Below are 16,941 nucleotides of genomic sequence, written 5' to 3'. Positions count from 1 at the left end.
TTGGTAACCAATGCAGTGCTTGACTAGTATTTACAGATTACTTGAATTCAGACACATTAAAATGAAGTGCTGTTGAATTCTTGTTGATCAAACCAAATGCACTTCAAAAAGGTCCTATAATAGTACAGTACAGGGTATATACAGGATGTCCCGGGGTTTGACTTACTGACTAATTTTGAAGATAGGAAGGAATGAAGAAGGATTTAATGATCTTCGTGCTAGGTAATTATGGGCATATAGCCCCGCTAGGTTACAGGAGCGCGCTACCACTCCCAGCAACGGTGACCCGTGAGAGGCTCGAACTCGCAACCTCGTGATTACGAGTCAGGCGCACTACCTCTGAGCCACAGCGCCCCTGGAAGGAATGAAGAAGATTTAGCACCAAGCCATAATATGTGTGTATGGCACTGTAGGAGTAGAGGGAAAATAATGTCCAGAAGGAACATGGAAATATAAAGGAGAGGTAGGACAGAGGAGCAGAAGAGGACAGTAAGGAGAGAAAGACTGGAGACAAAAAGGACCCATTTATTCACCTCTTATGACAAGCAGGGATACTGGGAAGTATTTTTTCCCCCCTTCCCTAGGGTGGGGGGAGGCTGATTTTGATAATCAATCAATCAGTCATTTCCTGTGGCACCCCACAGGATGCATAGGGCCTTGATGAACTCTCTCCACCAATATTTGTCTCTTGCCATCTCCTGCAGGTCCCACCAACACTCCTCTCCTGCTTCTCTTTTCATTGTCCTCAGCCAGGTTTCCCTCAGCCTACCACTGTCTCTTGTTCCTCTAACAGTCCACTCTGGCACATCCTGTATTAAACTGCCTTCCTTTCTACATATGTAACCCAGCCATTTCCAGTGAGACAGTCTTACATATTCATCAGCTGGTTCCACTCTCATAATATCCCTTCCTCTTTCATTTGTAACACAGTCTTGCCACTTTACCCCAAGAATTCTTCTTGGTATTTTATTCTCAAATCCTAATACTTTCTGGTCTGTTGCAAATGCACTGTACTGTACCATGACTCATGTCCATAAATTAAAATTGGTCTAACCATAGACTTGTAAATTTTTACTTTAGTATGCACTGAAAGCATATTACTATTCCAAACAGATTTCAACATTCCAACAGCTCACCAAGCCTGTCTAATCCTTTCCTCAATTTCATTGTTTAATGATCCATTAGATGATACAGTCATTCCCAGATATTTAAAATTTTCTACATTCTTCACCACATTATTCCCAGTACACAATCGATTTGGATCTCCATGTTCATATTAATAATTTCAGTCTTTCCACAATTTATTACCAATCCCACTTTTTCTCCTTCCTCCACCTGACAATCAAGCACCCTGTGCATCTCATAAACACCTCTGCAAATCAGTACAATATCATCAGCATAGTCCAAATTATAGCCTCTTATTTTCTTTCCAGTTAATTCCTGCACCTGTTCTCCATACAACCTTTCTCATAACATAATCCATAACCAAAACAAACAGTAAAGGCGAAAGAACTCCTCCTTGAATCACTCCTGACCTAACCTCAAATAGATCACTCAAAGAACCACCCACCATTACCTTACAAAAAGTACCTTCATGCAGGCTCCTAATAATGTTTACAAACTTTTCTGGTATACCATAGAATCTCATAATTTTCAACATAGCTCCACGTGAAACACTATCAAACGCCTTTCCAGAATCAACAGAACACATACTGAGTGTCCTTTTCATCTCATTAGCTTGTTGCATTAGATGCCTTACAATAAATATCTGATCATTACAACCTGGACCCTTTCAAAATCCCGCTTGTTCTTCTCTTTAAATTTTATTAGTTTCTGGCTCTACTCTGTTCAACAAGATTTTGGAAAAAACTTTTGCAACTACAGGTGTCAAAGTTATCCCCTTTCAATTTCCACACACACTTATATCTCCCTTTTTTGGTATTTTTATAATCACTCCATTTTTCCACTCTTCTGGAATTCCACCATTATCCAAACCCTTATTAAAAAGTTTCAGAAGCGCATTCATCAGCTCATTATTTTCTGCCTTAAGCATTTCAGGAAATACTCCATCCTCTCCTAGGGCCTTAAAATTCTTTAATTCCTTTATAGATTTTGCTACCTCTTCCAAGATTTCTATCTGCAGATCTTTCTTGGCTGGCAAAATGTTCTCTTCAGCTGGGATTGGTCTATTTAGAACAGATTCAAAATGTTCTTTCCACCTTCCTTTTATATCCAAATCTTTAGTCATCAAGTTACCATTTCTGTCTCATACAGGTATTTCCTTCCTTCTCTTTTCAGTCCCAGTTAACTCCTTTATGGCCTGATATGCTGCTCTTGTGCTCTGACTGTCATCTTTATTAATTTCTGTCTCTGTTGCCTTTTCATCATATAGCCTCCTCTTATCAGGTGTAACAAGTCCTTTTACTTCAGAATGTAAACTCCAGTACTTTGCTCTAAGTATTTCAACTACCTGGCCATCAACATGTTCTTCACTTCTTAACTTCAACTCTTTCCTTTTCTGAACTGCATTCCATGTTTCATCTAACATCCACTTTTTCCTTCTCGCTTTTCCCTTTTACTTAATAGTAACTTTAGCACTCTTATGCAAACCTCATTTACCTCTCTCCACATTTGATTAAAGTCATTGTCTTCAGATTCCATTAAAGTCTGCAGGACCAAAAACCTGTTCCAATATTCCCACCGAAACTTTTCCCTCGTTTTCTCATCACTTCTCAGCTCATCAAAAAAAAAAAAAAAAGCTATGTAAGCAAGGATCTAATTTTTAACAAGTGCAGAGCTACAGTTACTGATAACCTTGCATATGAGAAGTAGTCACCCTTTTAATTCACCCATTGGGTCATTGGTAATCGTAGCTGCGTAATGGTTGAAAATTGGACCCGTATTGATGTTTTTTGAGTACTTAAAATTTGCTGTACAGTTACCTTCTGAAGTTAGTATGTCAAGTCCCGGGACCCTGTATGTAAGTAATGATAATTCAACTTCTGTTATATCACACTTTGATCCAACTGGAATAACATTCCAATTTATTTATAATTGTTCTAATAAAGATGTAGTACAATAGAACCTCTCCATACCAAATCAGTAGCGTGAAAGTGATCAAATAAAGCTGATAATCCGGTAAATCTGATGGTCCCCCCCCACCTGAAGTGGAATTTGGAGCACTTATTGAAAAATATATGAGTAAAATGGCATATTCTTGTACTAAAAATGAAAACTTAACCCATTTTACACTAATGTCACCCATAATTTCGCACCTTTGTCCTCCCCGACCTAGTCCAAGTGGGTTCGAAAAATCACTGCCAGCATTGGTAGCGGTGTTCTGAGTCACTTGGTGCATGGGGAGGATCTGGTAGGCCTGCATCATATGTCCCATCTAATAGTTAATATACTGTACATTAAATGCAAAAAAATGTCCAGTTGTCCCAGAGTTGTTGAGTAGGTTCATGTGGTCTTCCCCATTTAATGAATGGTATCTGGCATGCCCGATGGTTTTTCTGGGACCCTCACAGAGTCTGTTATATCTGATATCCTGTATAGCGGGGTATGGTAAAGCGAGGGTTTACTGTACCGGTAAATGCTTTCATATAATGTAGATTTTAAGGTTTCAGTATGCATGTATGGTAATAAAGATGCATGTATTCATAGCATACCATGTTATGTCTACTAAGACTAATAAAACAAAACAAGGACTTTGAAGCCAGAGTATTGGAAGTGCCACATTGTTTCACCTGAATTTGATGCTGATTTGGGCATGGATATATAAAGGTACAGTATTTGAGTTCATGACTGTACTTACATATTTCAGCTTTCAATTACAGCACTGTAGTGGGGGTATTCCAGTAAAAATGCAAAAGTATCAAGTATTGCATAATGCTTTTCATGTGAAACCTTACTTGTTTGAGCCTGGAACTGTAAGTAGGGGATACTGTACAGTACAGTAAGGTCCCACAACTAACGTTTTTTTGACTAACAATTTCAAGTCTAGCGATAGGATGGAGACTGTCTTCAGCTTCATAACTAGCGACAAAAATCTCAAAACTAGCGACTCTGTGGCAATCGTTGTCTAGCAAGCAAGCCACGAGGCACATTTCGATTCGTTTTGCTAGCGAGTGAGTCACACCTAGCGAGCGAGTCATATGGCTTGTTTCGATTCACTGTTGTCCTGCCCATTGCTATGCTAGTGCAACCTTGCCCTTTTTTTTATACCTGACTACCCCTGTTGTTTGCTGTTTTCGCTAGCCTCATGGCTTCTGTGGCTGGTGATAGAAATGGTGTGCTGCCTGAAAGGCCAGGAACTTCAAATAGTGGTGGTGGAAAGATAGCTGTGAAGAAGAAGCACAACTACAGAAAAGGCATAGCTCAGAAAAAGTACAGTGTTGAAGACAAAAAGAAATCATTAAACTCATAGAAAATGGCTTGAAAACCTGTGAAATTGTGAGGCAGTTGAATGTTCCGGAATCGAGTGTGCATAACATAAGAAACAAGGACAAGGTAAAGGAATGTTCAAAAGTGGCAGACGATGCTTCACACGTGATAGTGGTAGTTGTGGTGATAGTTTTGTCCTATTAATTATAAAAAGTATATAAAAATGTGACTGTTTACTGGATAAAAGTAGACAAAAATGGAAAAATAGTCAAACTTTCTAAATGTTCCAGTCAGTTTTTATTTTTTGCTATATAAAGGTTGCCTCCAAACTGGAGGTTTCACGATTAGCGAGGTTTCATAAGTCTCGTAAGACCGCTAGTTGCGGGGTCCTACTGTACGTGCTTTATTACCTGCACTGGTATCCAGGAGACATTTTGACACTTTTTCTGTCATATTGATCAGTATTGTGAGTGTAAAATGATAAAAGTATTTACTGAAGGAGGTGAAAGTATATTATCTCATACCTACAAATGATTGTGTTTGCAGGAGCCGTCGCTGAGTGGACTGTTTGGCACCAATGGCGACAGTGGAATAGTGAGTGCCAGTCTGACCTGTGGGGCCGGGGGGGCTATTGCTGACTTGTTAGACCTTCAGAGTGAGTTGAGCTCACTTCAGAAGGGGCTCACAGAAATCAGCCAGCAGCGAGCTCAGCAAAATCAGAAGGTATTACTGGTGTGGCATCGCTAGCATAGGCATGGTAGTGGCCCAGGGCTCCCACTGACCTGCTCGCCCACCCACTGTGTGTCCCTCGGCTGGTCAGTGTGGTCTGGTGGGGGTCAAGGCTGCATGATGGACCCAGAGTTGGAATGATAGCAGCACCAGATTTTTTTAAATGGAAAACTTGTTACTGAACCTCAGCCTAAGCTTAAGATCTCAGACCATTATCATAACTGGAAACCACATATCATATGCTCACCAATGTTGGAGTAAATTCAGATGAGACTGATAATTTTGCCAGAGTGCACAGTCAAGAAAATAAGTTGATGGTCCAGTATAGAGTTTTCAGTAATACTTGAGCCCTCACTCCTCTGTCAGCACCTCTCAGTGGCAGTGACTGGTAATGATAGGGTTTTATGCGTGAGAGAATATCATCTGCAGTAGTATGTGAAAAGTGTGATTATGAAGTGGTAATTGAGTGAATCCATTTCATTATACTTCTACACCTATTATTCTCATTGAAAGGTAAGTAGCTGCTTCTTGTCAGCTGTGTCAGGCTATGCAATTTTCTGCCAGATTCTGCACTTACCCTGCACTTGAAAATAAAAGCATAGATGTTCTGGTTACTCAAAACATGTATGCTTCATTCTGTACAGTTCAATGCAGCTTATTTATTCAGTACAGTAATGCCTCTTTGTTTCACCCCTATTTGGCATGGTAGGTTAATGACAATGATGTAATCAAACTCTTCAGAACTTTAGTACCGTATGATATATATAGTACTGTATTTTACAGAATACAAATGAGTAGTGGTGTTTTTTTTTATGATTAACCATCCTTGACCCTTCTGTAGTGCACATTTATATGATTAAATTGTCGTTTTTTGTAATAAATTATAGTTATTAGTAGAGCCATATGGACAGTAGTGGAATGCTGAAATAAAGCGGTCTTTACTGTACATTATGATCATTAATAGAGAAAATGTGGCAAGAGTGTAATTGTGGACTAGAGTGTGAGCAATGAGGACTATGGGTACTTCATGTTGATAACATACACAGTACAGTACTGTAATCCACTGTAGCTCTCATAAGTAGATTCTTTTGTGATCCATGAGACTCCCTGCTGAAAATGACAGAGGTCTGCTTTTCCTAGATGGACAGTTTAACACTTGGGCTCCTATGAATCATTCATCTGAAAATAAGCTAGTTTACACTGAAATAAAATAACCGAGTTATTCCAGCATGAGAGGATTGATGGTTACAGTATAAATACTCCCAGGCTGTTATGGCACTTTCTCAGCTGAATATAATTATCTGGTGTCAGCAGGAATAGAATACTACAAATGCCTAAGTTTGTCAGTAGGAATTGTACTCTCTCTCTCTCTCTCTCTCTCTCACACACACACATGCACACATACACTAAAAAGTAAAGAATCGTTGGTCAGAGATGCAGCAGGCAAGAAAAAATGTTTGATTATCTCAGGTTTGAAAGAAAAATCTATGTCAGTGAGGTACACACACACACACACACACACACACACACACACACACACACACACACACACACGCACACACTAAAAAGTAAAGGATCGCCGGTCAGAGATGCAGCAGACTAGAAAAAAATTCTTGATTATCTCAGTTTTGAAAGAAAAACCTGTGTCAGTGAGGTCAGAAAGGGAAAGGGAAAAACTGAGAAGGAAGAAGGAAATAGTGTCAATAGTTATGGAAGGAAATGAGAGACCCAAGAGGAGATCGAAGAAGTGTTCAGGTTGGGAAAATATGTGGAGGGAGGGACAAGGCCACTAAAAGTAAAATTTCATTCTCAGGTCGTGGTAATTGAAATAATCAACAGGACTTAGAATTAGCAGATAAGGAGAGATTCAAAAATATCTGGATAAGGAGAGATGCAAATGAGGAAGAGAGAGCTAAAATAAAGGAACTTGAAAAGGATGCTAAGGAAAAACATGACCAGAGAACAGAGGAAAAGACAGAGTTCTGCTGGAGCGTTATGGCTTAGAAATTGAGGAAGTGGTACCAAAGGAGAGAGGGAGAGAGAAGGACTGGATAAAAAATTATGCAAAAAGATTGAAAGTGGCATACGCTAATGTAGATGGTCTAATCTCAGCCAGGCAAGAAACAGATGATTTCTTGAAGGTAAATGAGCCAGACATTATGTGCTTTGTAGAGACCAAGCTAAGAGAGAATATTGAAATCCAAGTGGGAAATGGGAAATACAATCTATGGAGAAGAGATAGAAAAGAAAAAACTGGAGGAGGAGTGACGATAGCAGTGAAAAACAGCCTAAAAGTTGATAGTGTGGAATTGGGAGAAGGTATGGCTGAAGTGATAAAGATGGTAATAGAAACCATAGGGAAAGGCAAGAGAGACATCACATTAGCTTATGTCCTCCTCAAGACAGGGGCATGGAATGAGGAGGAATATCAGGAGATGTTGTCAGAGATGGTCAGATACCTAGAGAAAGTGACTGAGAAAAGCGACAACATAATCCCGATGGGTGACTTTAATTGTAAAGAGATAAACTGGGACAGCTGGGACTCAGGAAGTAGTGAAGATTTGTGGGTCAGTATACTGTTAAATATAGCAATGGATAATGTAATGACCTAGTGGGTCAAAGAAGAGACAAGATTCAGAGGTGATGACACACCAGCAAGACTAGATTTAATTCTAACCAAAGACCCTGATGCAAATCAGTCTCTGCAATATCTGTGTCCTATAGGAAAAAGTGATCATGTAGTGATAGAGTTCCAAATGAAGGAAGTGGGGAGACGAGAAATGAACTATACAGGCATGGAAGGTACAACTTTTGGAAAACAAACTTTACAGGACTGTGAAAATTTTTTAAAGACTCGGATTGGCGAGAATTCAGGGAAACAAAAGAGATACAGAAGAAGTGGGATATCTTTCTAGACTTCTGTAATACGGGTGTGGAAAAGCATGCCAAAAGTTAATTGGAAAGAAAACTGGAGAAATGACTGGTTCAACAAAAGGTGTATGATAGCAAAAAGAGATAAGGCAAGGAACAAATGGAGAGAGGTAATGATAGAACAAAGGAAGAATAAAAAAGAACTAGAAATGAATATACTGTACAAGAATACGTAGAGAGGAAGAAAGAAACTTCTAAAAAGGTATGATTGACAAATGTAAGAATGAACCAAAATTGTTCTACAGGTTTGTTAATGGCAAATTGAAACAAAAGGAAGGAATAAATAAGCTGAAAGTAGAAGGAAATGTCTATAAAGATGCAGGTATGCATTCTGAAATGATGAACAAATGCTTCCAGTCAGCCTTCACAAGAGAAAGTGATTTTGTGGAGGAGGAAGAGGAGGGAGTGATTAGAAATGTAGCGTTAAAAGAAGTGAAAGTTGAAGTGCAAGAAGTGTACAAATTACAAGGAACCCAAGATGTGAGAAAGGCCCCAGGACCAGATGGGATCCCTAATTGGATACTAAAGGAATGCAGAGAACAGGTGGTGGATAAGATTCACAGTTTAATTGTGTGTTTTCTGGAAGAAGGAAAAGTGCCTCGGGGATGGAAGAGGACCAATCTAGAACCAGTTTATAAGGGAGGGAACAAGGAAGAACCCCTGAATTGTAGACCAGTGTCCCTGACAAGCATGGTCGCAAAATTGTTTGAGAGAATCTTGAAAAACAGATGGATAAGATATCTGGAGGAGATGGAAATTCTGCCAGAAAGTCAATTTGGAATCAGAAGTGGAAGGTCATGTGTTTCCAACTTGTTGAGCTTCAACTTAAGAGCAATTGATGTGCTACAGGAGAGAGATTGTTGGGTGGATTGTGTGTATTTAGTTCTGGAGAAAATTTTTGACAATGTACCTTATCTATCTATCTATCAGTCTATCTATCTATCTATCTATTGCCAGATGCCTTAATCCCATAAGGGGTGGCCACAAACAAATCGCCTCCATGTCGCCCTGTCCCCCACCATTTCATTGCCCTGCTTCCAGCTCACACCCCCTTCTTTCATATACCTTTCCACTCCATCCCTCCATCTCATCCTTGGCCTTCCCCTCCCTCTCCCCCTCACTCACGTACACTCTCGTTGTCAGTTTCTCACCCTCCATCCTTTCCACATGTCCAAACCACCTCAGTGTGTTTCTCCGAATACTTCTTGTCACATCCACATTCACACCACAACACTCCTTCACTTCCTCATTTGTCAGTCTGTCTATCCCTGTGACTATTCATGCTCCTCTCAAATAACTCATTTCCACTGCTCTCACTCTTGATTTCTGTCCCTCCAACAAGGTCCAAGCTTCACTTCCATACAGTAGAGTTGGTATCACAATACTGTCATGTAGCAGTTTTTTCACTTCCATGCTCACTTCCATGTTTCTTATCACTGCTTTCAAGGAACCAGCAAGATACCCTACAAGTGACTAATATGGATATTGGAGCACATAGAAGGACTGAAGGGGAACATGTTGGGGTGGATGAGAAACTTCTTGAGAGACGGACAAATGAAGACAGTAGTAAAGGACAGGATGTCTGGATGGAGGGAAGTAACAAGTGGAGTCCCACAGGGCTTGGTGTTAGTGCCTGTAATGTTCCTGATTTACATAAATGATGCAGTAGATGGAATGAGCAGTTATGCAAGTCTGTTTGCTGACGATGCAAAGATCTTAAGGAGAGTAGAAGATGAAGAAGACTAGAATGCTGCAGGAGGACCTGGATAGGATTCATGATTGGAGACGGATGTGGGAAATGAAATACAATGCAAAAAAAATGTAAAATACTGAAAATGGACAAAAGTACCAAGAGACCATCACTGAATTATTTGATGGATAATGAACCAGTCACAAAAGGAAGAGAAGAGAAGGGCTTGGGAGTGCTGGTCCAGGATAAATTGTCACCCGAAAAACACATTAACAAGATAGTTAGAGAGACTTATAATCTCGTGACTAACATAAGAGTAGCATTTCACTACATGGATGAGTAGATGCTGAAAAAATAGATAGTGGCCACGATCCGCCCCAGGTTGGAATATGCGACAGCAGTGTGGTCCCCACTCAAAAAGAAGGACATAAACAAGATCGAGAGAATACAAAGAACAGCAACCAAGATGGCCCCTAGCCTGGCAGATATGTCGTACAGGGGAAGGCTGGAAAAGCTAGATTTGCCTTCCTTAGAAGAAAGGAGAGAGAGGGACGATATTATTGCAGTGTACAGGGCCATGATCGGAGTAGAAAAAATTGACAGAGAAGATCTGTTTGTATGGGATGGGAGAGTAACAAGAGGACACGGACTGAAACAGAAAAAAACAAGTTGCTTGATGGATATCAAGAAATATAGTCTTCCAAATAGATGCTTAGACCTGTCAAACTGCCTTGACAAAGAAAATGTCCAGTCTAAAAACTTGAACAAGTTCAAAGAAAAATCTGACTTATTGAAAAACCAAGACCGGACACCACGAGTGTAGCTCATTTCCTGTATATTACAGTTAGGTAAATACAATTAGGTAAACACAAACACACACACACACACACACACACACAAAGAGAGAGAGAGAGAGGTCTGTTACAATAATGGACCTAAAAATAGGAGAGGGAGTTTAAGATGTTGAAAAGTATGTTTGCTCACTCATTGCAGAACAAGAGAAAGAAGTAACAGAGTTAAAAATGAGCAATGAATCAGCCATAAATGAAATAAAACAGCTCAAGAGGAAAAATAAGAGGCCAGAAAAGAAAGGGACTTGACGAGTATTAATAAAAAACAAAGATGCACGATGATCACATCAGGGAAATAAGGAAGAGCACAAAGAATGGAAGAAAATTCAGGAAGAAAAGATAACTTTAAAGGAGATTTTAGAACAGCAGGGAAAGGCAAACCACAGAAAAGTAGAGAATGAAGTAGTTGACAGTGCTGGGCAGGTGCACAGACACTTGCACAAAGTGCTATTGCGCACCATTGCGCTCCGGTGAATATCATTTGCACATTGTGCACCGCACAAGACCACGTGCAATATTGTGCTTGCGCACATGAAAAGGCAGGTGCGCAAGCGCAAACTTAGTTGCGCTTGCACAATTAAATTTGCGCTTGTACACCTGCCTTGCGCACCTGTCCTGTGGATTGCGCACTGGGCAGTCCAAGGGACATGTGGTCTTGGGAGCTTCCCGTATGTCTGGACAAGGGATGGGGGAGGCTCGGGCGGGTCGCGAGGGTTCTGCTTAGGGGAGGCGGAAGGGACGGAGGGTAATAGCATTTCTTAAAAATAATGTTTCAACAGAGATAATGTATTTTATATTTTTTTAATTACCATTATTAGCAAATAATAAATTAAAAATATTTACTAAGAGTAGCATATGCAATTTCTTACAGAAATCGTAAAACATATTGTTTATACCAAATATCCACAGCCTAATAATTTATTAGGCTGTGGATATTTGATTTAAATAATATGTTTTAATAATTTTTGTAAGGAATTACACATGCTGTTGTATATCTATATTGAATTATTAAATAAAACGTCTTGTGAAAATGTAGATAAAAGTAAAAATGGCAACATCACAGCCTTCGTTTCCCTGTCCCTCCGCTTCACAGCCCGCTCACTCCTCTGTTTGAATTTCCACGAGTGAAAAGTTATTACATGATAGTGTTGTGATACCAACTCTAATGTATGGAAGTGAAGCTTTGACCTTGTTGGAGGGACAGAAGTCAAGAGTGAGGGCTGTGGAAATAAATGAGTTATTTGAGAGGAGCATGTGGAGTTACGTGGAGAGACAGACTGACAAATGAAGTGAAGGATCGTTTTGGTGTGGATATGGAAGTGATAGGAAGCGTTAGGAGAAACACATTGAGGTGGTTTGGTCTTATGGAGAGGATGGAGAGTGAAAGAGTAACGAGGAGAGTGTATGTGAGTGAGGTGGAAGGGGGGGGAGGGAGAGGGGGAGGCCAAGGATGAGATGGAGGGATGGAGTGGAGAAGTATATGAGAGAGGGGGGTGTGAATTGGGAGCAGGGCAGCGAAATGGCGGGGGGACAAGGTGACATGGAGGCGATTTGTTGCTTGATGTGGCCAGTGGCCACCCCTTACAGGATTAAGGCATCTGGTAATAGATAGATATAATAATTATAGATAAAAGTAAGTAAGTACCCTAATTTATTAAAACATCAATATTTTACAGTAATTCCCACAAATATATGCAATAGTTTGCGCTAGCGCTTAGCGACATTGTGCAAGGTAAATATTGGACTGTGCACTTGTGCAAATTACAAATAATAGAAAATAATAATAATAAATAAAAGTAAGTAAGTAACTATGCTATTTTATGTAAATATCTCAATATTTTACAGTAATTCCCACAAATATATGCAAATGGTGTGCACTTGCGCATTGCGACATTGCGCAAGCTAAATATTTGTCAGATCGCACACTTGCGCTTGTGCAAGATAGTAAACTGTGGATTGCGCTTGCACAAGGCCCTTCTTTGTTTGCGCTGCCCACCACTAGTAGTTAAGGTACTACAAAGTAGAGAATCTCTATTCAGGGATATAGTAGATAAGTAAAAAATGTGTGATAATTTCAGGATTGAAAGAAAAACCTATTTCAATAAGATCAGAAAGGGAAAAAGAAGAACTGAGAAGGGCCAGAAATAGTATCAATAGTTATGGAGGGTGACAACAAAGCTAAAGAAGAGATTGAAGAGATGTTTAGGCTGGGAGGATATGAGGAGGGAGGGGCACGGCCACTAAAAGTTAAGTTTTGGTCACAGGTCGCTGTAAATGAGATCATTAATAGGACATGGAAACTAGTTGACAAGGAGGGGCTCAAGAATGTTTGGATAAGGAAAGATGCAAATGAGGAAGAAGAGCTAAAATAAAGGAGCTAGTCAAGGATGCTAAGGAAGAAAACGACCAGAGAATGGAGGAAGAGAAGACAGAGTTTTATTGGAGAGTTATGGTTCAGAAATTGAGAAAGTGGTACCAATGAAGAGAAGAAGGGAGAAAGATGGAAAAAAAAAGTGTAAAAAGATTGAAAGGGGCATGTGCTAACATAGATGGCTTTATCTCGGCAAGGCTAGAAATCAGTGATTTCATGAGGGTAAATGAATAATTTCATGAGGGTAAATGAGCCAGATATTATGTGCTTTGTAGAGACCAAGTTAAGAGAGGGTATTGATATCCAAGTGGGAGATTGTAAATACAAACTGTGGAGAAAAAAATAGAAAAGAAAAACAGGAGGAGGAGTGATGATAGCAGTGAGGAACTGCATGGATAATGTAGAACTGAGAGAAGGTAGGGCAGATGTGATAAATATGAAACTGGAAACCAGAGGAGAAGGCAGGAGAGACATCACAATAACATATGTCCCCCCCAAGACAAGGGCATGGAAAGAGATGGAATACCAGATGTCAGACATGGTTTGACATCTACAGAAAATGAATGAGAAAAGCGACAATATAATGCTAATGGGTGACTTTAATTGTAAAGAGGTGAACTGGGAGGAGTGGGACACAGGAGGTAGTGAAGATTCATGGGGCAGTTTAATGTTAAATTTAGCAATAAATAATGTAATGACCTGGTGGGTCAAAGAAGGGACAGGATTTAGAGGTGATGACACACCGGCAAGACTAGATTTACCGCTAACCAAAGAACCTGATGTAACTGAATCACTGAAACATCTGTGTTATAGAGGAAAAATCACTGAAACATCTGTGTTATAGAGGAAAAAGTGATCATGTAGTGACTGAGTTCCAAATGATAGAAGGGAACATGGCACCAAGAGATGAGCTATATAGGCGTGGAAGATACAACTTCAGGAAAGGAAACTTTACAGGACTGAGTAAATTTTTTGAAGAAACGAATTGGAGAGAATTCAGAGAATCAAGAGTGACACAGAAGAAGTGGGATATCTTTCTAGGCCTTTACAACTCGGGTGTGGAAAAATATGTGCCAAGAATAAGTGGGAGAGAAAATTGGAAAAAGGATTGGTTCAACAGAAGATATATGATAGCAGAAAGAGAAAGGGATGTGACGTGGAACAATGGAAAAAGAGAGGTAACAATAAAACAAAGGAAGAATACAAAAGAACTAGAAATGAATATACAGTACAAAGATCCATAGAGAGGAAGAAAGAAACTTTGAAAGAAGTATAATTGACCAATGTAAGGAAGAAACTAAATTGTTTTATAGGTTTGTCAGTGGCAGATTGAAACACAAAGAAGGAAGGAATCAATAAGCTGAAAGTAGAAGGAAAGGTCCATAAAGATGCGGTAATGTAAGCTGAAATAATGAACTAAAGTTTCCAATCAGGTTTCTCTAAGGAAACTGATTTTGTGGAGGAGGAGAGAGTGGCTAAGAATGTAGTGTTAAAAGATATAAGTGTGGAAGTGCAGAAGGTGTATAAATTACTGGAAACTGAAAGATGTCAAGGAAAGCCCCAAGGCCTGACAGGATCTCTAGCTGGATGCTAAAGGAATGCATAGAACAACTGGCGGATAAGATTCACAGTTTAAGTGTGTTCTCTGGAAGAAGGGAAAGTGCATCAGGAATGGAAGAGGGCCAGTGTAGTGCCAGTTTATAAAGGAGGAAATAAGGTAGAGCTCCAGAATTATAGGCCAGTGTCCCTGACCAGCATGGTCACAAAGTTGTGCGAGAGAATCTTGAAAGTCTATCTATCTATAGCCCGACGCCCTAATCCCGCAAAGGGTGGCCGCAGACAAAACGCCTCCAAGTCGCTCTGTCACCCACCATTTGACTACCCTCCCCCCAACTCACCCCCCCCTCCCTCATATACCTCTCAACTCCATCCCTCCACCTCATCCTCGGTCTACCTCTCCCTCCCTCCACCTCACCTACATACACCCTCTTAGTCAGTCTTTCATTCTCCATTCTCTTCACATGTCCAAACCACCTCAGTGTATTTCTCCTAATCTTCTCAACCACATCCACATCCACCCCACATCGTTCCTTCACTTCTTCATTCATCAACCTGTCCCTCCACGTCACTCCACATGCTCCTCTCAAGTAACTCATTTCCACTGCTCTCACTCTTGACTTGTTCCCCTCTTGCAAGATCCATGCCTCGCTTCCATACGTCAGGGTAGGGATCACAATACTATCATGCAGTGACTTCTTAACTTCCATACTCACCTCCCTACTTCTCATCACTGCTTTCAGTGTACCAACGACCTTCCTTCCCTGCTGTACCCTTTCACGCACTTCATCCCCCAAAGTTCCATCCTTACTCATCACACTACCCAAGTACTTGAATGCACTCACATTCTCCATATCCTCACCATCCAACCTCACTGCACACTCTGTGACTTCATTCCTCTCAAACACCATAACTTTACTTTTGTTTACATTAACTTTCAGATTCCTCCTCCTACACACTGTCCCAAATTCATTCACCAAACCTTGCAACTCCCATTCATCTTCACTCAAAAGTATTGTATCATCAGCAAACAGCAACACCGGAAGCTTCCAAATCTCACCCTCATTCATTAGAGCCACCCCCACATCCACTGCCCTACCCTGCACCTCCTTTACAACCCCATCCATGTATATATTAAACAGCCATGGAGACATCACACAACCCTGTTTCAGTCCCACATTGAGATCAAAGAACTCACTCAGCTCGCCATCCACTCGCACTGTAACCCTAGCTCCCTTGTACATACTCTTCACAGCACTCAACAATTTCCCCTCCACTCCATATATTCTTAATACCTTCCACATACCTTGCCTATCTATTCTGTCATAAGCTTTCTCCAAGTCCATGAAGGCAGCATACACTTTCCTTCCCTTCTCTAGATACTTCTCCACTAAACATCTTAGAACAAATATCTGATCTACACACCCTTTTCCCTTCCTAAATCCCCCTTGTTCTTCTCCAACTAGCTCCTCTGTCATATGCCTAACCCTATCAATGAGTATTCAACCATATATTTTACCAGTCACACTAAGAAGGCAAATACCCCTATGGTTACCACATACTTCTCTCTCTCCTTTTCCTTTGTATAAAGGAACAGTTATACCTGATTTCCAGTCCTCTGGAACCCTTCCCTCTTCCCAAGCCAATCTACACAACTTCCATATCCACTCCACAACAATCTCACCCCCATACCTAAGCATTTCACCACACACTCCATCAATTCCTGGGGCCTTTCCCAACTTAATATTCTTCATCGCTTCCACTACTTCCGCCCTACTGATCTCTTCCTCTCTCCTGTCATCTCTTCTTCTCCCAGCCATTCCCCAACCACTTATACTTGCACTGCTCTCACTCTCCACATTCAACAAATCCTCAAAGTGCTCCTTCCATCTCCTCAGTTTCTCTCTCTTCTCCACCAACAATCTATTATTCCCATCTTTCACTCCCCTTACTATTTCCCCTTTCACACTGCCTTACTTTCTTTACCTCCTTCCAAAACAATTTCTTACTCTCCCTCCATTTCACACTCAGATTCCTCCCAAACTCCTCATCCACTTTCTTTTTACTCTCCTTCACCAGTCTCTTAACCTCCCTTCTCCTGCTCACATATACCTCTCTCTTCTCTCTCTCATCTTCTCCCCTACCTCTACTCGCTAACCATTCACTATATGCCTTCTTCTTTTGTTCCACAGCTCGTTTCACCTCATCATTCCACCATGCTGTCCCTTGCACACCCTTGCATCTCCTCCTCACTCCACAAACTGCCTCACACGCTGCGCCTATCTCTTCCGTGAATATCTTACATACGTCTTCCACCCCTTCCATCTGCTCTAGCTCGTACCTTCCCAGTCTTTCTTCCACTATGCTCTTATACTCTGTCATTTTCTCACTATCTTGCAATTTCTCCACTCTTCTCACAAGAGTTG

At 40.6% G+C, this 16,941-nt stretch overlaps 1 protein-coding gene across 2 annotated transcripts in view; it reads left to right on the top strand.

Moving 5' to 3' along the window:
- The window catches only part of LOC145412207 (uncharacterized), a 122,670-nt gene that overhangs the window by 93,913 nt on the left and 11,816 nt on the right, over positions 1–16,941 (top strand). Inside the window, exon 5 of one of the 2 annotated variants that reach the window (XM_080282133.1) lies at positions 4,933–4,980. In XM_080282133.1, coding sequence (XP_080138259.1) covers positions 4,933–4,980 — 48 coding nt within the window. Of the gene's footprint in view, positions 1–4,932; positions 5,110–16,941 lie in introns of both variants that reach the window. The other variant, XM_080282132.1, reaches the window with a different exon arrangement.

This window comes from Coenobita brevimanus, chromosome 92, assembly GCF_032717465.1.
Source record: "Coenobita brevimanus isolate Jiangsu-jjx chromosome 92, ASM3271746v2, whole genome shotgun sequence".
NCBI classification, from domain to species: domain Eukaryota; kingdom Metazoa; phylum Arthropoda; class Malacostraca; order Decapoda; family Coenobitidae; genus Coenobita; species Coenobita brevimanus.
This window is presented reverse-complemented; position numbering and strand designations above follow the sequence as displayed.